This window comes from Tachyglossus aculeatus, chromosome 13 (genome assembly GCF_015852505.1).
Source record: "Tachyglossus aculeatus isolate mTacAcu1 chromosome 13, mTacAcu1.pri, whole genome shotgun sequence".
NCBI classification, from domain to species: domain Eukaryota; kingdom Metazoa; phylum Chordata; class Mammalia; order Monotremata; family Tachyglossidae; genus Tachyglossus; species Tachyglossus aculeatus.
In genome coordinates this window covers 1079083-1099394 of record NC_052078.1, presented here as the reverse complement: position 1 = coordinate 1099394, position 20312 = coordinate 1079083, and the positions used below count along the sequence as shown (strand labels likewise).

Genomic DNA, 20312 nt, shown 5'->3' with positions numbered 1-20312 from the left:
CCCAGTCCAGACCGGTCCGGTCTCCAGCCGTTTGAAATCAATCGATCAATCAGTAGAAGTTATATAATAATAATAAGAATGGCATTTACTAAGTGCTTACTATGTGCAAAGCACTGTTCAGTTTACAAAGTGATCAGGTTGTCCCACGTGGGGCTCACAGTCTTAACCCCCATTTTACAGATGAGGGAACTGAGGCACAGAGAAGTGAAGTGACTTGCCCAAAGTCACACAGCTGACAAGTGGAGGAGCCGGGATTTGAACCGATGACCTCTGACTCCAAAGCCCGGGCTCTTTCCACTGAGCCACGCTGCTTCCCTGTTATTGAGCGCCTACTGTGTGCAGAGCGCTTGGAAGAGCACGGTCGGGTTAGGGGCTATCCCTGCTCTCAAGGAGCTTACAATCTACTGAATGGAGGGCACTGAACTGAGGGATTGGGAGAGTACAATGGAGTTAGTAGCTGCAGTTGCTGCCTTCAAGGAGCTTACAGTCTTTCAGGGGAGACAGACACGGAAGTAACGTTCCAATGGTTGGAAGGGAAAGTAGGTGAGCTAGTGTTTAAATAATAGGGCAAGTCAATATGTACAGAAGTGTTGCAGGTTATCATGGGTACACAAAAGGCACAGAAGTTCTGAAGCGGCCGTTGGCGGGATGTAATCGGGGAAGAACAGAAGTGACTTGGGTGAGGCATACTGGAGAGGAGAGGAAGATGAGTGTCCCAATATGAATAGGATAACATCTTTTTTCAGAACCAGTAGCAGATTGTCTCATAAGCAAGACCTTTTTTTACCCACAGGGAGACCTTTGAAGCTCAATCAGTTGATCAGTGGTTTTATTGAGTGTTTACCGTGCAGAGAGCTCGGGAGAGTACAATACAACAGAATTAGCAGACACATCCCTGCCCAAAACAAGCTTATGACCTAGAGGATGGAGGCAAAGATGGACCAGGTCTAGGCCTCTTTGCCTCGTTTATTTCTACCTGGTTTCTTTCAGGGCCCGTGGAGACTGGCTATTAGTTTTCATGAACGATGGAAAGTAAAATAATAATAACGGTGGTTTTTATTAAGTGCTTCCCAAGAGCTACTGTTAAGCACTTTGGATGTGGGATTGTGTAGGTCAATTTCTGTGCATGTCTCTGCCTTTTCCCAACTCCCGTCTGATCTCTCCCCACCCTAACTACCATCTGTAGTACGTCTGTAGACACCCAGCTACTTAAGCGTCCACTCTCCTCCTCCTCCCTCCTGTCTGTAGTGTAGTGTGGTCTCCCCTAGACCACAAGCCCCTCCAAGGCAGGATTCTTGGCTGCTGCTCTATTTTACTCTCCTAAGTGCTCCTTCTGGTTTCCTGAACCCAGGCCGGTAGCGGGGGAGAGACCCGAGCCCTTCGTGTGCTTCAGAAAAGAGTTTCCACCAAAATCCACCGAGTTCTTCCAGCCAATGGGGTCCCTCTATCCTGACAGAGGCTTTATGAAAGGAATCCTAAATGATAATAATAATGATGATGATGGTATCTGTTAAGTGCTTAGTATGTGTCAAGCACTGTTCTAAGCACTGGGGTAGATACAAGGTAATCAGGTTGTCCCACGTGGGACTCAGTTTTAATCCCCATTTTACAGATGAGGTAACTGAGGCACCGAGAAGTTTAGTGACTTGCCCAAAGGTACACAGCTGACAAGTGGCAGAGCCGGGATTAGAACCCACAACCTCCGACTCCCAAGCCTGTGCTTTTCCACCAAGCCACGCTGTATTGCTAAATGTTTTTCTCCTTGTGAAATTGAATGCTAATACCGATGAAGCGCTTCATGTGTACCGAAGCACTGTGCTGAGCACTGGGAAAGATAGAAGACAAGTGGATCAGACAGTGCCGTTCCGCATGAGGTTCACAGGGAGAGCAGGAATGTCATCCACATTGTACTTGAAGTTCAGAAAGATCCAGTGGCATGATTGAGTTCACTCAGCAGATCGGGGGCAGAGTGGGGATCAGGGTCTCCTGGCTCCGGAGGCATCACCTCCTCCAGGGTGCCTTCCCAGACTGAGACCCCCCCTTTTCCCCTCCTCCTCCTCCCCTCCCATCACCCCCACTCCTTCCCTCTGCCCTACCCCCTTCCCCTCCCCACAGCACTTGTGTATATTTGTACATATTTATTACTCTATTTTATTAATGCTGTGTATGTAGCTATAATTCTATTTATTGTGATGGTATTGACACCTGTCTACTTGTTTTGTTTTGTTGTCTGTCTCCCCCTTCTAGACTGTGAGCCCATTGTTGAGCAGGGACTGTCTCTATATGTTGCCGATTTGTATTTCCCAAGCACATAGTACAGTGCTCTGCACACAGTAAGCACTCAATAAATATGATTGAATGAATCAATCAATCAATCAGTGGTATTTATTGAGCGCTTTGTGCAGAGTACTGTACTAAGTGCTTGGGAGAGGATATTATAGCAGAGTTGGTAGGCACATTCCTTGTCCACAATGAGCTGACAGTCTAGAGGACAAGCTTATTCATTCATTCGAACAGTTGTATTTATTGAGCACTGAACTGTGTGTAGAGCACTGTACTAAGCACTGGGAAAGTATAATTCAGCAATAAAGAGAGACAATCCTTGCCCACAACGGGCTTACAGTCTAGAAGTGGGGGGAGACAGACATCAAAACAAGTAAACAGGCATCAATAGCATCAATAAAAGTAAATAGAATTATAGATATATACACATCAAAACAAGTAAATAGGCATGAATATAAATAAATAGAATTATAGATATGTCCATATATACACAAGTGCTGAGGGGCAGGGGAGTAGAGCAAAGAGACCAAGTTGGGGCGATAGGGAGGCAGGGCTGGGGAAAAGGGGGGCGTAGTCTGGGAAGGCCTCTTGGAGGAGGTGAGCCTTTAGTAGAGCTTTGAAGTGGGGGAGTGCGATTGTGTGAAGGATTTGAGGAGGGAGGGCATTCCAGGCCAAAGGTAGGGGGTGGGCCAGGGGTCGATGGCGGGACACAAGGCCCAGTGAGGAGGTTAGCGGTGGCAGAGGAGCGGAGTGTGCGGACTGGGCTGGAGAAGGAGAGAAGGGAGGTGAGGTAGGAAAGACTGTGAGCCCACTGTTGGGTAGGGATCATCTCTATGTGTTGCCAACTTGTTCTTCCCAAGCGCTTAGTACAGTGCTCTGCACACAGTAAGCGCTCAATAAATACGATTGATTGATTGATTGAAAGGGGCGAGGTGATGGAGCGCTTTGAATCCAATGGTGAGGAGTTTTTGCTTCTGCCAGGAGGGCTCAGGTGTGGAGCTTTGGTCCGGGCTTTGGGGTGAAAGCCTCATTTTTTCCCTTTTGCAGAGGCCGAAGCTCACTGGGCGGACACGCTTAGAACGGCGACTGGATTCCTCCTCCGGCTGGGCGGCCTCATGAATCCCCCTCCCGCTCCAGACGATGGCCCTGATCCTCTTCGCCTGCGTGGTGCGGGTGAGGGATGGGCTCCCACTGTCAGCCTCCACGGACTTCCACCACGACCGGGGCTTTGAGGAATGCCGGCGGAGGCTGCGGGCGCTGTCGGCGATGCTGGCGTGCGGCCCGGCCCGAGGCTCTGCCCGGGGACGGGACTTCAGCGTTCAGTAAGTTGGCGTCTCCCCGCGGGTGGGCCTTGGAGATCCGGGCTTGTGTCCCCTGTGATCTCGCAGGGGGTTGGAGTCGGGGAGGGGGCCCTCCCCACCAACTCTATCCACCTCAGCACTTAGTACAGTACCTGGCACATAATAAGCACTTAACAATTATCACTATTTTTTTAATGGTATTTGTTAGGTGCTTGCATGTTAAACACTGTTGTATGTGCTGGGGTACAAGTAATTAGGTCAGTCACTGTCCCTGTCCCACATGGGGCTCACGGTCTATATCCCCCCTTTTATAGTTGCGGATACTGAGGCACAGCAAAGTTAAGTGACTTGCCCAAGGCCATACGGCAAGGAGTCCAATAGATTTAGAATCATTCAGTGGTATTTATTGAGCACTTACTGTGTGAGACCACGGTACTAAGTGCTTGGGAGAGTACGATACAGTAGAGTTGGTAGACATGCTCTTTGCCTTCAATGACCTTACAGGCTTGAAGGGGAGATTACTTCAGTAGTATTTATTGAGCACCTACTGTGTGCAGAGCAGTGTAGTAAGTGCTTGGGAGAGTGTAATACAGCGGAGAGAACAGGACATGTTTGTAACTAATTGGATAGGGAGGGAAATAGAAAATGATCAAGTTTAGTGGTGAATGGAGTCTGTTTCCACCCTAGAGCTGTGTATAAAGCGAGCCATCAAGCAGAGGACAGTAACTGGCTTACCCCAAGATAGTTAATCCTATTAATGTTATTATTATAATTTGGTAGACATTTACTATGTGCCAAGCACCATACTAAGCGCTGGGATAAATACAGGAGAATCAGGTCAGACACAGTCTGTGTCCCACATGATGCTCACAGTCCAAGGGGGAGGGAGAACAAGTATGGAATCCCCATTTTACAGATCAGGACACTGAGGCCCAGAGAAGTTCAGCGAGTATCCCAAGGTTACACAGCAGGCAAGTGGCAGTGTCAAGATTAGACTCTCAGGTCCGAGATCTTCCCACCAGACCTTGCTGCTTCTCTTCAGGTGGGAGCCCTGTGGAGGATAGGGACAGGATCTGGGCAGACTCTCCTGGTTTCTCCCCAGTGCCCAGCGTGGGGCTTGGCACCCAGTAAGAACTTAATTAATAGCATCACCATCATCATTATTAATATTCTTATTATCTTCATCAAGATTTGCCTCAAGAGTTTAGACCCTCCAAACCTCCACAGTAAAATGGAGTAGAGACCATGGAGAGGAATCTTGCCAATATCAAACATGTGTTCCATTTGGACAGTTGAAGCATATGTCTCCAGTCAGTCAGTTGTATTTATTGAGCACTTACTGCGTGAAGAGCACTGTACTAAGTGCTTGGGAGAGTCCAATATAGCAAACTGTCCAATATAGCAAACTAACAGACACATTCCCTGCCCACAATGTGCTTACAGCCTAGAGCCTGACCCTTAAAACACACACACATATGTGATCTCTCTTTCTTTCTTTCTTTCTCTCCCAGTTTTCACTCATGCGGGGACGTGGCCTGCCTGGGGATCTGTTCCAGCCAGTACCCGGCAGCGATGGCCTTCTGCTTCCTGGAGGAACTGCGCTGGGAGTTCACGGCCGCGTACGACACCGTCAGCATCGGCTTGGCCTCCCGACCGTACGCCTTCCGGGAATTTGGTGAGTGCCTCCGTTCCTTCGTGGGACGGCCAGGTTACCTGCCACTCGCTATCAGGGGGTCCCGGTAGTGGGCCGATGAGTAACCAGATCTGACAGCCTCCTCACCTGAGTGCCTCCCATGTGCCAGGCACTGTACTTAGTGCATGGGAGAGGACAACAGAGGGATTCCAGGCAGGGAGGAAGGATGAGAATGAGGCACAGAAAGTGGGTGGGCTTTGTTGTTCTTGGGGAAGACTAGGAGAGACTCCTTGAGACCATTTCCACCGCAGATAGCCCTATTGCTCCCTGCTCTTAATAATAATGATGACATTTATTAAGCGCTCACTATGTGCAAAGCACTGTTCTAAGCAGAGGAGTTTACAAGGTGATCAGGTTGTCCCACGTGGGGCTCACAGTCTTAATCCCCATTTTACAGATGAGGTCACTGAGGCCCAGAGAAGTGAAGTGACTTGCCCAAAGTCACACAGCTGACAAGTGGCGGAGCCGGGATTTGAACCGATGACCTCTGACTCCAAAGCCCGGGCTCTTTCCACTGAGCCACGCTGCTTCTGCTCTTCACCCTCATCCTTGCCCTGCAGGATGTAAGAAGCAGCAGGGCCCAAACTTAGAACTGTAGCACCCATCTGCGTTCTGGAGAGGTCCCAGAATGCACTGCCACCACCCCTACGCTGAGAAGCAGCGTGGCTCAGTGGGAAAGAGCACGGGCTTTGGAGTCAGAGGTCATGGGTTCAAATCCTGGCTCCGCCACTTGTCAGCCACGTGACTTTGGGCAAGTCACTTAACTTCTCTGTGCCTCAGTTCCCTCATCTGTAAAATGGGGATGAAGAGTGTGAGCCCCACGTGGGACAACCTCTCACCTTGTATCCCCCCAGCGCTTAGAACAGTGCTTTGCACATAGTAAGCGCTTAATAAATGCCATCATTATTATTATTATTACTTGTCCACTGTCAGAATCTCTAGGAAGCATGAGTTGGCTCAGCCACTGGCCTGCTGGGTGACCCTGGGCAAGACATTCAACCTCTCTGGGCCTCTATTGCCTCCTCAGTCCAATGGGGATAAGACAGCCTGGGAGGCCAGTGAGGGATAAAGACAGTGCCCAATCTCATAACCGTGAATCTGCCCCAGCATCTAGCACATAGTAAGTGCTTGATCAGTGCCGTGATGATGATTATGAGATCCTATCAGATTATTCGTTCTTATCAGCTCCTATTTTTGTTGTTTTTGTGAAAACCATTCCTTCTGGATGTGACTGTGTGCCTGAAGCCTAGCAGCTCTGGAGCCTAGAAGCTCCAGGGGCTAGTACTTTGGGAATCCAGAAGATCTGGGGCCTAGCAGTCCCAGGACTCTGTGGATATTGAACCTGGTGACTGTGTCCTGGGACCTAGTGGATATTGAGCCTGGTGGTTCTGAAGCCTAACAGTCTTGGGACCTAATGATAATAATAATAATAACTGTAGTATTTATTAGGCATTTACTATGTGCCAGGCACTGTTCTAAGCCCTTGGATAGATCCAAGATAATCGGGTTGGACACGATCCCTGTCCCACATAGGACTCACAGTCTTAATCCCCATTGTACAGATGAGGGAACTGAGGCTCAGAGACGTCAAGTGGCTTGCTCAAGGTCGCACGGCAGACAAGTGGCAGAGTCAGGATTAGAACCCAGGTCCTTCTGACGCCCTGATCTGTGCTCTATCCAGTAGGCCACCCTGCTTCTCTAAGGCCGCACTGCTTGAACGAGTGGTTCTGGGGCCTAGCAGCCCTAGGACCTAGGAGATCTAGAGCCTAGTGAATCTGGAGCCCTGGACAGGGCAAGATTGTGCAGCGGGGGAAAGGGAAATGTCTATGCTCGTCCCAGGCCGACTCTAGAGGTGCAATTACGTGCTCCGTGGGCCTCACAGCTGATCCGTGCGTTGCAGACGGCGTGATCCAGAAGGTGAAGTGGCAGTTCAACTGTGCGCCCTCCTCTCAACTGACGGACACTCTGGAGAAAATTCAGGAAGAACTGGACCTCAAGCCACCAGTGGTCCTGGCCTTGGATGGCCCGGAGGTGATGAATGGAGCAACGAGTGGTCACTGCCGGCGGCAGGAGGAGCCTGGTACGTGGCCAAAATCCACACCTAACTCCCTGTTTCCCAAGGGGCTTTCTGGAGAACTAGGGACCGTTGGCATTTCCAAGGGTCCGACCAGAAGCTGTCAGCATTTTCACAATGGCTCCACAATGGTTCTGTCCGTCTAGTAGGCCATCAGTGGTATGTATTGAGTGCCCACTGTGTGCAGAGCACTTTTCTGAGCACTTGGGAGAGTATCATGGAGTTTGTAGACATGACCCCCCCCATCCACAAGGAGCCTTCAGTCAATGAATCAATCAGTGGTATTTTCTGAGATCTTTCCATGTGCAGAGCACTGTACTAAGCTCTTGGGAGAGTACAACAGTGTCAGTAGACACATTCCCTGCCCACAAGGAGCTCACGGTTTAGAGGGGGAACTTACAGTCTAGCGATGCATTATTTTTTGGCAAACAGTTGCCTGAGCAGTGTGAAAGGGATTAGGCCAAGTTCCTGTTGGTCAAAGCTAAGCTGCAAAGGGGTACTTGAAAGCGGCTGCCCCAGGATGAATGTTTTCAACCCCTTGGGCCTGTCAAGAAGATGCACACCTCGGGACTTCAAAATGGTATTTACTGAGCGCTTACTGTGTGCAGAGTACAGTACTAAGCGCCAGGGAGCGTACAGTGCAATAGAGTGGATAGATACGATCCCTGTCCTCAAAGGGTTTACAATCTAGTGGTTCCAAACAGGGAACTCTGCCTCCAGTATTTTTTTTTATGGTATTTGTTAAGCGCTTACTCTGTCCCCAGCACTGTGGTAGATGCAAACTAATCAGTTGGACACGGTTCCTGTGCCATAAGGGGCTCACAGTCTTAATCCCCCATTTTACAGATGAGGTAACTGAGGCACAGGGAAGTGAAGCGACTTGCCCAAGGTCACACAGGAGACAGGTGGCAGAGCCAGGATTAGAACCCAGATCCTTCTGATTCCCAGGCCCCTGCTCTATCCCCCTAGGCCACACAGTCTGACTCCATAATGATAGCGATGGTAGTTATTGGATCTTATGCCGTCGAATCGTCTCCTACCCATAGCGACGCCATGGACGCATCTCTCCCAGAAAGCCCCACCTCCATCTGTAATCGTTCTGGTAGTGTATTCATAGATGGTAGTTATTAACCACTTGCAATGTGCCAAGCACTGTATTAAGATCAGTAAACATTGTAGATATAAGATCATCAGGTCAGATCCAGTGCCTGACTCACACGGGACTTACATTCCAGATTACCCACCCACCACCGTCCTCTGAGGATCATTTGGGACAGAGAGGCTCACGATTGTGCCCCCTGTCCTGGCCCAACCTGGGAACCTGCCTGAGCCCCGCATGTCAGAGACAGGGGGGCCCTTGGTGCCTTCTGTACTAGCCCCTTCCGAACAGCTCCGACTAGGGCACCCCAAAGTTCTCTCCAAAGGGAATGAACTGCCACCAGCTCATGGCTACATGGATCGGCATCCCCAGGCGGCACGGGAGACCGCGTTGGCTTGGGTGTTTGGCCAGCACCCCTTAGGCTTCGGGGAGTTGTAGCATGTTTCCCTCAGAGTTGGTGGGAGCCCTCCAGGTTCCCCTCTCTCCAGAAAAGAGACCTGCAAATTTGGATTCCTTGGACAGAAATCCCCGAGACAAAATCCTAGGTCTCCTGTGCTGAGAAAGTAAACAAAACAGCAACGGAAATTAGCAAGAGACCCGAGCGCTGTCCCTGACCTGGGACTAACCCGTAATTTAATGTGCCCAAAGTTAGCCCCATCACCTTCCCTCTCCTTCTGGCGGGAGCTCCCAGGGCCCCCAGAGGCTTGGATTATGGCAGGGACCCATTTCAAAGCACTCCGTGCTTCTGATTGAACAAGTTTCCTCTTCGTACCCGGGCCCTGACTTCAGGGCCTGATCCAGGCCTTGCCGGTGGCTCAGAGTTGCCCCAAGTTTCCATGGGAACGTCTGTGGTGGGGATGGAATCGGCTGTGGAGATCGGTTCCTCACGTGCAGCATGGCCTAGTGGAAAGAGCGTGGGCCTGAAAATCAGAGGTCGTGAGTTCTAATCCTGGCGTTGCCACATGTCTGCTGTGTGACCTTAGGGAAGTCACTTCACTTTTCTGTGCTTCAGTTTCCTCATCTGTAAAATGGGAATCAAGATTTTGAGCCCCATGAGGGCAAGGACTCTGTCCAACTTGATTACCTTGTATCTATCCCAGTGCTTAGAACAGTACTTGGCACATAGTAAGCGCTTAACAAATACCACAATTATTATTATTATATCCAACCTGGGGAAAGCCCTTCTTTCCAAATGTCCCCCTTTAAAATACAGATGCACCCTAATGCAGGGAGTTTCAACCTCTTCAGGCTTTTCCTGGTCCTGCAGCTCAGGCAAGCTGGCAAGTGCCCTGCCTCTGGGCTAAAAGTGGGTAAATAGGGAAATCTTCAAATCGCTCAAGGGTCTCGCCTGCTTCCAAAGGGTGGAAGCTGGGGGAAGGACTGATCGCCTCCGGAGAACGAAGGAAGAAAGGGACGTTGTTGTCTAACCGACTGGCAATCAGTGGTATTTACTGAGTGCTTTCCATAGGCAGAACGTAGTAGCAAGCCCTTGGGAAAGTGTAGCAGAGGCCAATGCCATGGTCACTGCCTCCTCTGGGCACTTGCGGCCCAGTGGGGGAGGTGGTGCGTGGCACTCCCAAAGGGCGGTTCTGTCAAACCAAGCTCTGGCTGCCAGGGTAGGGGGCCGCCACTGCCGCCACCCTTTGTTACCATTTGCCCCATGGCATGTGGGCCCACTTGCTCTTTGCTCAGCACAGGCCTTGTCCCCTGGGGTCAGGGTGGGTGGCGGCCTCCCCGCACCTCAAGGCCCTGGGGGCATCTCAAGGAGGAGGACTGGTTCCCCCGAAGTTGGGTGTTTTCTCTCGCAGCGGCCAGTATCCGGATGAAGCCCGTGTCGGCCCTGGGGATCCTGTCTCTAGTCCTCAACATCATGTGCGCAGCTCTGAATCTCATTCGCGGGGTCCACCTGGCAGAGAATTCCCTCCAGGTAACCAACCCTCCCACCTCCCTCCCTCGGGCCGGACGGGCAGGTGGCCGGCGGAAGGTCCGGTCAGGGTTCCCCATGCTGGAGCCTCTCTCTTTGGGGAGTGGGTCTCCTGCTTGTTGGCCAGCCGGCTCGGCCCTGAGTGACCGCTATGCCTCCACTGCTTAGACGTGTCACTGATCACTGTGCACTCCACCACTTTGTGAGACCCCCCCCCACAAGAAGGGGCATCTCTTCTTGAGAAGCAGCTTGGCTAGAGAAGCAGCTTGGCTCAGTAGAAAGAGCCCGGACTTTGGAGTCAGAGGTCATGGGTTCAAATCCCGGCTCCGCCGCTTGTCAGCTGTGTGACTTCGGGCAAGTCACTTCACTTCTCTGGGCCTCAGTTCCCCCATCTGTAAAATGGGGATGAAGACTGTGAGCCCCCTGTGGGACAACCTGATCACCTTGTAAACTCCCCAGCGCTTAGAACAGTGTTTTGCACATAGTAAGGGCTTAATAAATGCCATCATTATTATTATTATTATTGTTATTATCTCACTCTACTGATGAGGGAGGAGTCAGATGGGTGGGTGTCTCCAGGAACTCCAGAGGCTCTTCCCCATATGAAGGAGAGAGCAAGAGAAGTGATAACTAAGAGCAATAAAGAGGAAGAGAGGGCAGCAGTTCCCAGGGAAGGAGAACAACCGATAATAATAATAATAATAGTAGTAGTAGTATTTGTTAAGCGCTTACTGTGTGCCAGGCACCGTGCTAAGCACTGGGGTAGATACAGGTAATCGAGTTGGACACAGTCCTTGTCCCATTTGGGAGGCTCACAGTCTTAATCCCCATTTTACAGAAGAAGTACTGAAGCACAGAGAAGTGACGTGACTTGCCCAAGGTCACACCGCAGAGACACAGAGGAGCCGAGATTAGAACCCAGGTCCTTTTGACACCCAGACCCATGCTATACTATACTATACTGCCCATAGTAGTATATGCAGGGGTGGGCCGAGAGGTGCGGCCCCTCTGACTGAACTTTCCATTCTTTTCTCTCTCTCCTTCCCACCCCACCCCGTGCTTTCCCAACCAGGAGGATTGCAAGGGAATTGGAAACGCTCTGGCATTTCTGATCTCCTTTGGAGCCTGCATAGCCCAGGTAGAGATGGAGACCCCGGAGGCTGGAAGAGTGGGAGCGGGGCCCCGAGTGCCGGCAGTCCGGCCGAAACCTGTGCCCTCCCCCTGGCTGGGGGCAGGGGGAAGGGGGCAGCAACCCGGGAGGGAGCGGGCCCCAGGTTGGGGGGTGTTCCAGTCGATCCTGAGGCAGGGCGGACCCCCGGAAGCCGCCGTTGGACTCTCTCTCTGTCTCTGTCTCTCTCTGCTGGTGCCACTGCAGTGTCACCTGTACCTATTCTACAGTCCAGCCCGGATGCCCAAGGCAGCGCTGGCGCTGGCCTGCGTCTGCCTGTGCAACGTGTCCCTGTACGGGCGCCGCAACGGGTGGCAGATCCTGTTCCACAGCGGCGTGGCCTTCCTCTCCTCTTACCAGACTCTGGCCCGGCGGCAGCAGCAGGACAGGCAGCCGGACTGCGGGGTCTGACGCGGCCCCCGGAACCGGCCGTCCCGTCTCCTTCCCCGTCTCCCTGCGGGGAGAGACCAGTGAGGTTCCCCCCTCTGTCATCTGCCAGGAATCCCTGGCAAGAGCAGTGTGACGAGAGCCAACCCTGTCCCCTCCCAGCACCCAGTCTCCCCCGCAACCGCCCCCCACGGATGGTCAGTCGGCTTGGTGGTTAAGGACAGAGTGAGCACTGGGAGGCAGAGATCCCTTGTTCTAATCCCAGCCCTGCCCCCAGCCTGCCGTGTGATCGTGGCCAAGTCACGCAACCTCTCTGGGCCCCCTGCTTCCCCCTCTGCCAACTGGGGAGAATAATCTGTGCTCTTCTTCTCTCTCCCAGAGGCGTCATGAGGGCACAGTGACATAATTGACAGGAAAGAGCTTGGGAAGTTAAAAGCAGTCTGTCAAATGCAGGCTATCATCCTGCTTATTATGATGATTTTTCAGGAATTGAATGGTCAGTACCCCCAAATCAGCACTCTCAAAGGGAGGAATTGGGGATCAGAAACACTTACCGTGTCTCATCTTTCCAGAAGATGGAATTTATGCCACTTGTGGTGATTCAGGGCAGTGGCTGATAGAGGCACAGTAAAAAAAAGAAGAGTAGGCAGGTGGCCATTTAAAAATATGTGCTTTTCCTGCAGAACTCTGGGTAATCTGCACACTTGCCCTACATAAACACCCCCAAACTTACTCTCCCCCAAGGGTGGTGTTTCAGCTGCCGACATTCAAATTGGGCCTCCGAGCAGAGTTTCGATGCGGGAGATCCCATTTTCTCCGTTTCAGTGAACTAAATCTTGAGCTGTTTTCATTTTTCAAGGATCAGTTAATTAGTGCCTCCTTCCCCTGCTGCTCCTCCTAGTCCCTCTCCCTCTGAATAATATTCATAATGAGGGTATTTATTAAGTGCTTACTAAGTGCCAAGCATTTTGCTGGGCATTGAGGTAGATTCAAGACAATCTGTTTGAACAGAGCCCCTGCCCTACATGGGGCTCACATTCTCAGAAGAGAGTGCATATTTTATCCCCATTTTTCCGATGAGGAAATTGAGGCACAGAGTCTACAGTCATGCAGCAGGTAAGCAGCAGAGGTGGGATTAGAACCCAGTCCCCCGTCTCCGAGTCCTGTGCTCTTTCCACCAGGCCGCACAGCCTCCTAATTCTTCTGCTTCTGCCTTCCTCCCCCTTCCCTTCCTCTCCGTCCCCTCCCCTCTCGATCCTTCTCCGCCTCGAATGACCCAAATGTTCTCAAGTGGAGAAGCTCTTGCTTTCCTGCCGAGACCGGGGAGCGCGGGAGGGAAGGGAAAGGTGGCCAACGTTGGAGGTGCTGCAAAATGCACTTCGAATCGATCCCCATGTGCACGCGTGGACGTGGTGCCTGTATGTTTGGGGCGTATTCTGTCCAGGAGACCTTTGACCTCCGGGGGCTGTGTGGAGGGAGCGGTGCCCCATTTCACTTGGGGTTCCGATGTCCTGACGAGAGTCCCTTGGGTAACTGCCGGGGCTTGGGGTCCCCCAGGCCCTCCCCCAGGCTCAACTATCTGCCCTGCTACCTCCCGGTTAGGTGGCAGTGAGGCGACTCCTGTTTTCCTGGCCGGCCACGGCAGTAACCCTGGTGGCCAGAAAGGAGTCGGGGGCTGGGGAGTTGGGCAGACCCGGCCCTCCCACCCCCGTCGGGCAGGGGAGTCGGCCGGATCCAGTTAACCCTACCCTCTGGAGTATCTAAATTAGGGGACTGCTTGGTGTGACACGATCCCTCAGCAGTGGGGGCAGCCCAGGGGCTACCGGCCAGCGGTAGCCCCTACAGGAGTCAAGGGGGTTAAGTGGTGAGACCTTCAGCCCAGGAGAACCAGCGAAGAGCCGGTGGGGCCGGGCCGGGTCAGGGTGTCCAGGCAGCCTAGAGGCCCACGCAGGGTCTCCCCTGCCACGGTCCTGATTCTCCGAGGAGGGCACTGCCATAAACGTGGCCCATCCTGTGGGCTGGGGGACTCCAGTCCCCACCGGCTGTTGGCATTTCTCTCCCCACCCCATGCCCGCCACTCACTTTGGCGGTTTGTCCCAGCCCTCCTTGAGCGAAGGCCCCAGGGACCCTGCCAAGAGAGTTGGTGAGGGTGAATGGGGCTGAGAGGGTCACAGTGGAAATAGCCAGCTGGAGGTGCAGTGCCAGAGCCCATTGCCAAGGATAGCAACCCCGGGCTGTGCGGTCTGGCCCGGGCCCGTCGGGGCGGGCTGGGGCGCCTGATGAAGGGTGCAGGAAGCCAAACCACTGCAGGCTTTCTGCGGTGCTGCCGGGTGAGCCCAGGACTGCTTCCTGCTAAGCTACCCACTGGAGGCAGTTGTCCCACCCCCTAATATCCTGGACATCTTGGGGTGCTCATTTAAGGTGGGTGATTGGGGGAAAGAAGCCATTGTCTGTTTTTCAAAGGAAGACAGAGCGATGTGATCCCGGGGCCAAGACCCCCGGGCCTGATCCCATCGGGCCTGCTCCAGGGCGCTGATGAGGCCTGATCAGTTCTCTCTCAGTGTTCCCGCTGGCGGAGGGGCGGTGGACCTTAGGGGGATGCTTTCCGCTGTCACGGGAGCCCACGCTGCTGTCAAGAAAGCCTCTCCCAGACCTGGCCGAAGGCCTGCCTGGCCGTTTGGACCAGGAAAGAATAAATCATAAACGTCTGTCGTGTCTCGCTTGTTAGTGGGGGACTAGCCCGGCGGGGGGCCGTGGGCCAGGGGCAGCAGGGGGGAGTGGGGGCTGCCGGACTGCACTGCAGGCCCTCGCCACCACATGTGGTTTCCTTTTCCCCAGCAACCCCCACCCATAGGACAGCTTTGTGCAAACAGCGGGCTCTCAGGACTGCACTCTGCACAACATTAGTGCTCAGGACAGCATGCTGCACACTGCGTGTACTCAGCACTCTGTACACGGTGGGTGAATAAGACAGTGCTCTGCATACAGTGGGTCTCAGGACAGTGTTCTGCCCACAGCAGATGCCCAGTACGTTCTGTGCACAGTAGGTGCTTAGTAAAACACTCCACATACAGTGGGTACCAGTACAGTGGGCACCACGCAGAGAAGCAGCCTGGCTCAGTGGAAAGAGCACGGGCTTTGGAGTCAGTGGTCATGGGTTCAATTCTCGGCTCCACCAATTGTCAGCTGTGTGACTTTGGGCAAGTCACTTAACTTCTCTGTGCCTCAGTTACCTCATCTGTAAAATGAAGATTGACTGTGAGACCCCTGTGGGACAACCTGATCACCATGTATCCCCCCAGTGCTTAGAATAGTGCTTTGCACATAAGTAAGCACTTAATAAATGCCATTATCATTATTATTATTACAGTGCTTTGTACACAGTAGGTGCCTAATGCAGTACTTCACGGGCATGGGTGGTGAGTACACTGCCCCACTCTGCCACACTCTGTAGGTGCTCAATTCCAAAGAAATGAGTTCTTCCCTCAGTAGCTATTTGGGTATACTCATGCCCCTCATCCTTCCCCTTGTTGCAGGCCAGCAGGTCTGTGTGGCAGCGAGCAACAATTCAGTGCCAGGTGGCCTATGGTGCTCCAGGAACTCACCGAGGGTGGCCCCTCCTGACCCTGGAGATGCCCTTTGGCTTTTCCAGCAGCGTGGCTCAGTGGTAAGAGCCCGGGCTTTGGAGTCAGAGGTCATGGGTTCAAATCCCGGCTCCACCAATTGTCAGCTGTGTGACTTTGGGCAAATCACTGTGGCTCAGTTACCTCATCTGTAAAATGGGGATTAAGACTGTGAGCCCCCCATGGGACAACCTGATCACCCTGTAACCTCCCTAGCGCTTAGAATAGTGCTTTGCACATAGTAAGCGCTTAATAAATGCCATCATCATCATCATCATTATTATTATTATTACCCTCACTCCACCCTTAACATCAGCAGGATAGTCAGGGTCTTTACCTTTTTTTTTAAATGGTATTTGTTAAGCGCTTATAATGTGTCAAACACTTCAAAGTGCTGGGGTAGATACAAGTTAATTAGGTTGGACCCTGTCCCACGGAGAGCTCACAGTCTAATAAAAATAATGATATTTGTTAAGCTCTTACTATGTGCCAGGCACTGTACTAAGTGCCAGAGTGGATACTTAGTGGATAGGGGTAGGGACCGTCTCTATATGTTGCCGGCTTGTACTTCCCAAGTGCCTAGTACAGTGCTGTGCACACAGTAAGCGCTCAATAAATACGATTGAATGAATACTTACAAATCAGGGTGGACAGGGTCCCTGTACCACAAGGGGATTACAGTCTCGATCCCCATTTTACAGATGAGGTAACTGAGGCCTAGAGAAGTGACGTGGCTTGCCCAAGGCCACACAGCAGACAGGTGGTGGAGTGGGATTAGAACCCATGACCTTCCCACTCTCAGGTCAGTGCTCTATCCACTAGGCCACACTGCTTCTCTGTAATTAGGGAGATGAGGAGAACTAAGGCATGGAGAAGTTAAGTGATTTGCCCAAAGACACATATCAAGCATTTGGCAGAGGCAGAATTGGAACCCAGGTCCTCTGACTCTAGGGCCCGTGCTATTTTTATTAGGCCACTTTCCTGAGTCACCTTGAGCAAATCACTTGATTTCTCTAGACCTCAGTTTAAACCTTTGTAAAATGGAGATTAAATTCCTGATCCCCTACCTAGGCTGCGAGTCCCATATGGGTCAGGGAGTCTGTATGACCTGATTTCACTGTAATAATAATAGTAATAATAATAATAATGGCATTTATTAGGTGCTTACTATGTGCAAAGCACTGTTCTAAGCACTGGGGAGGTTACAAGGTGATCAGGTCGTCCCCCGGGGGGGCTCACGGTCTTAATCCCCATTTTACAGATGAGGTAACTGAGGTCCAGAGAAGTTAAGTGACTTGCCCAAGGTCACACAGCTGACAATTGGCAGAGTCGGGATTTGAACCCATGATCTCTGACTCCACAGCCCGTGCTCTTTCCACTGAGCCACGCTGCTTCTCCACCACTGAGCCACCGAGTGCTTTGCACATAGTAAGCACTAAGTGCTTACTAGTTATGTGCCATGCACTGTACTAAGCACTAATAGGTAAAAGAGAACCAAGTTGGTCAAAATTCCTGTCCCTCAAGAGGCTAACAATCTAACAAGATTGGGAGAGGTGGTGTAATCTAAAAAGGTACAATCTAACAAGATCTTCCCTACCTTCAAAGCCCTACTAATAATACGGGAATTAACTGTGATATTTAAGTGGTTTCTGTGTGCCATGCACATACTAGGAGCTGGGGCAGATACAAGTTAATTAGGTTGGACCCAGGCCTCATCCCCCGTAGGTCTCACAGTCTGGAGGAGAGGCAGAAGAGGCATTTAATCTCCATTTTTCAGATGAGGAAATTGAGGCCTAGAGAAATTAGGTGACTTGTCTGAGGTCACACAGCTGGCAGGTGGTAGAGCAGGATTAGAACCCAGGTCCTCTGACTCCCAGCCTTTGCTATCTCCACTGCTTCTTTAATCCAGATCTACAGAAAAGGGGTTCCGCGGAAACCTCTGGAAAACCTGGCAGCAGTGGCTGGACACCAGGTAAGCGGGCACAGCAGATTGTAGATTCAGATTCAGCAGATTCAGCACCTGTATATATGTATATATGTTTGTACGTATTTATTACTCTATTTATTTTTTTATTTTATTTGTACATATCTATTCTATTTATTTTATTTTGTTAATATGTTTTGTTTTCTTCTCTGTCTCCCCCTTCTAGACTGTGAGCCCACTGTTGGGTAGGGACCGTCTCTATATGTTGCCAACTGTTGGGTAGGGACCGTCACTATATGTTGCCATCTTGTACTTCTCAAGCGCTTAGTACAGTGCTCTGCACACAGTAAGCGCTCAATAAATACGATTGAATGAATAAACACCACAATTACGAACTTTTATTATTGAGGTGCCCACAAGATAATCTTACTGGACACAGTTCCTGTCCCACCCAGGGATCTTATTCTATTTCACAGAGGAGAAGGACGAAGACCAGAGAGGGTGAGTGACTTGCCGGAGGTCGCACAGCAGACCGAGGCAGAAGTGGGACTAGAAGCAGGGTCCCCTGGTTTCCCGGCCAAGCACGGGCTCACAGGGCCACACTGGCTCTCGTCCCCACCTCTCCCGGGGGGGTTGCCGGCCTGGGGGTCCGGGGGTCCGGGGATCCTGGGCGGAAAGGAGGACCGGCGGCTGGGATGAGAAGCAGCGTGGCTCAGTAGGAAAGAGCCCGGGCTTTGGAGTCAGAGGTCATGGGTTCAAATCCCGGCTCCGCCAATTGTCAGCTGGGTGACTTTGGGCAAGTCACTTCACTTCTCTGGGCCTCAGTTCCCTCATCTGTAAAATGGGGATGAAGACGGTGAGCCCCACAAGGGACAACCTGATCACCTTGTAACCTCCCCAGCGCTTAGAACAGTACTTTGCACATAGTAAGTGCTTAATAAATGCCATTATTATTATTATTATTATTATTATGAGGGATGCCCCCTAAGTATCCGGCCGTTGTTCCTCGAGGTGTCCACCGGGAGGCGCCAGCGCCCAGGCCACGGCCTGGGGAATCCGATGGGAATTCATTCATTCATTCAATCGTATTTATTATTATTATTAATAATAATAATGTTGGTATTTAAGCACTGCTCTAAGCGCTGGGGTGGACACAAGGTAATCGGGCTATCCCACGTGGGCCTCACAGTCTCCATCCCCATTTTACACATGAGGGAACTGAGGCCCAGAGAAGTTAAGTGACTTGCCCAACGTCACACAGCTGACAAGTGGCGGAGCCGGGATTAGAACCCATGACCTCTGGCTCCCCAGCCCGCTCTCTTTCTACTGAGCCACGCTGCTTGAGTGCTTACTGAGTGCACAGCATTGTATTAAGCACTTGGGAAAGTATAATTCAGCAACAGAGACGGTCCCTACCCAACAATGGGCTCACAGTCTAGAAGGGGGAGACAGACAACAAAACAAGTACACAGGTGTCAATACCATCAGAACAGATAAGTAGAATTATGGATATATAAACATCGTTAATAAAATAAATAGGGTAATAAATATGTACAAATAGACACAAGTGCTGGGGGGGAGGGCAGAGGGAGGGAGCGGGGCAATGGGGAGGGGAGGAAGAGCAGAGGAAAAGGGGGGGCTCAACCTCATCCCCTCGATTCCTAGTGAAGTTTAGCTAAGTGGTGGGGTAGATAAAAGTTAATTAGGTTGGACACAGTCCCTGTCCCACAGAGGGCTTACTATCTAATAATATTAATTAATAATGCTATTGGTTAAATGATCATCTGTACGTTATTTTGTCAATGATAGACTACAAACTAGTTTTTTGGGTTTTTTAATGGTATTTGTTTAGGGCTTACTATGTGCCAAGCACTGTACTAAACGCTGGGTAGATACAAGATAATCTGGTTGGACACAGTCCATGTCCACATGGGGATCACAGTCTTAATGTCCATATTACAGATGAGGGAACCGAGGAACAGAGAAATGAAGCGACTTGCCCGAGGTCACACAGCAGACAAGTGGCGGAGCTGGGATTAGAACCCAGGTCCCTCTGATTCCCAGGCCCGGGCTCTATCCACTAGCCCACGGTTAAGGGTAGGGAACACGTCAGTTAATTCCGTTATTACTCTCCCAAGCACTTAGTATAGTGCTCTGAACATAATAAACAATAAATACCATTTATTGATAGATACCACAATAATAGAGACTGGAATAGGCAGACCAAAAATGCAGCATCTACTCTGTGCTAAGAGCTGCGCTGAGGGTGGCATCCAGGATAGGAAAGTCAGGTAGGACAAAGCCCACATCCCCCCACAGGGCTCACAGGCTAAGAGGAAAGGAGGCCCGGGATCCCGTCTCCATTGAACAGAGGAAGAAACTGAGGCTCAGAGAGGCTCAAGACGACCCGGGACTACAAAACCGGTGTACTGGGTCCCGGCCCTGCTCTGGGTCCCATTAGGCCTCGATCCTCAAGCCGGAGTTCGGGGCCCAGGGGTGCAGAAGTGACATAGGGCCAAGCCCTCTTCCCTGCCCTCCCACAGCTTGAGAAATTTTCTGTTCCCGGAGCAGTCTCTGGAGATCGGCAGAGACCTGATCAGTTCTCTCATGGCCAGCGCCAAGCTCAGTGTCCGGTCTTGGGGTACCAGAGTGGCTGGTCCTGAGGTGCCCAAGTGGCCGGTTCTGGGGCATCCAAGTGGCTAGTTTTGATGTGTCCAAATAGCTGATTCCAGGGTGACCGATTGGCCGGTTCTGGGGGTTCCAACCTAGAAGGCTAGTAGGGGTGGCAGTGTTCCAGGTCTCGGTCCCGTGGCCACAGCAGGCTGGGCTGGGCGGA

At 51.6% G+C, this 20312-nt stretch overlaps 1 protein-coding gene across 1 annotated transcript; it reads left to right on the top strand.

Moving 5' to 3' along the window:
* The first annotated feature begins 3332 nt into the window (after positions 1–3332).
* On the top strand, positions 3333–12884 carry SEC22C (SEC22 homolog C, vesicle trafficking protein). Its single transcript, XM_038755752.1, has 6 exons — positions 3333–3605; positions 5096–5259; positions 7178–7357; positions 10259–10377; positions 11447–11512; positions 11750–12884. Exons 1-6 carry the CDS (start codon positions 3424–3426, stop codon positions 11951–11953), a joined length of 915 nt encoding a protein of 304 aa, XP_038611680.1. The 5' UTR covers positions 3333–3423; the 3' UTR covers positions 11954–12884.
* Positions 12885–20312: the final 7428 nt, after the last annotated feature.

Excerpts from the sequence above, each read along its gene's own strand:
- SEC22C (XM_038755752.1), top strand. The coding sequence starts at position 3,424 with ATGGCCCTGATCCTCTTCGCCTGCGTGGTGCGGGTGAGGGATGGGCTC. Across the intron at positions 10,378-11,446 it reads TGGCAGAGAATTCCCTCCAG|GAGGATTGCAAGGGAATTGG; the intron begins GTAACCAACCCT and ends TTTCCCAACCAG. Across the intron at positions 11,513-11,749 it reads TTGGAGCCTGCATAGCCCAG|TGTCACCTGTACCTATTCTA; the intron begins GTAGAGATGGAG and ends GTGCCACTGCAG.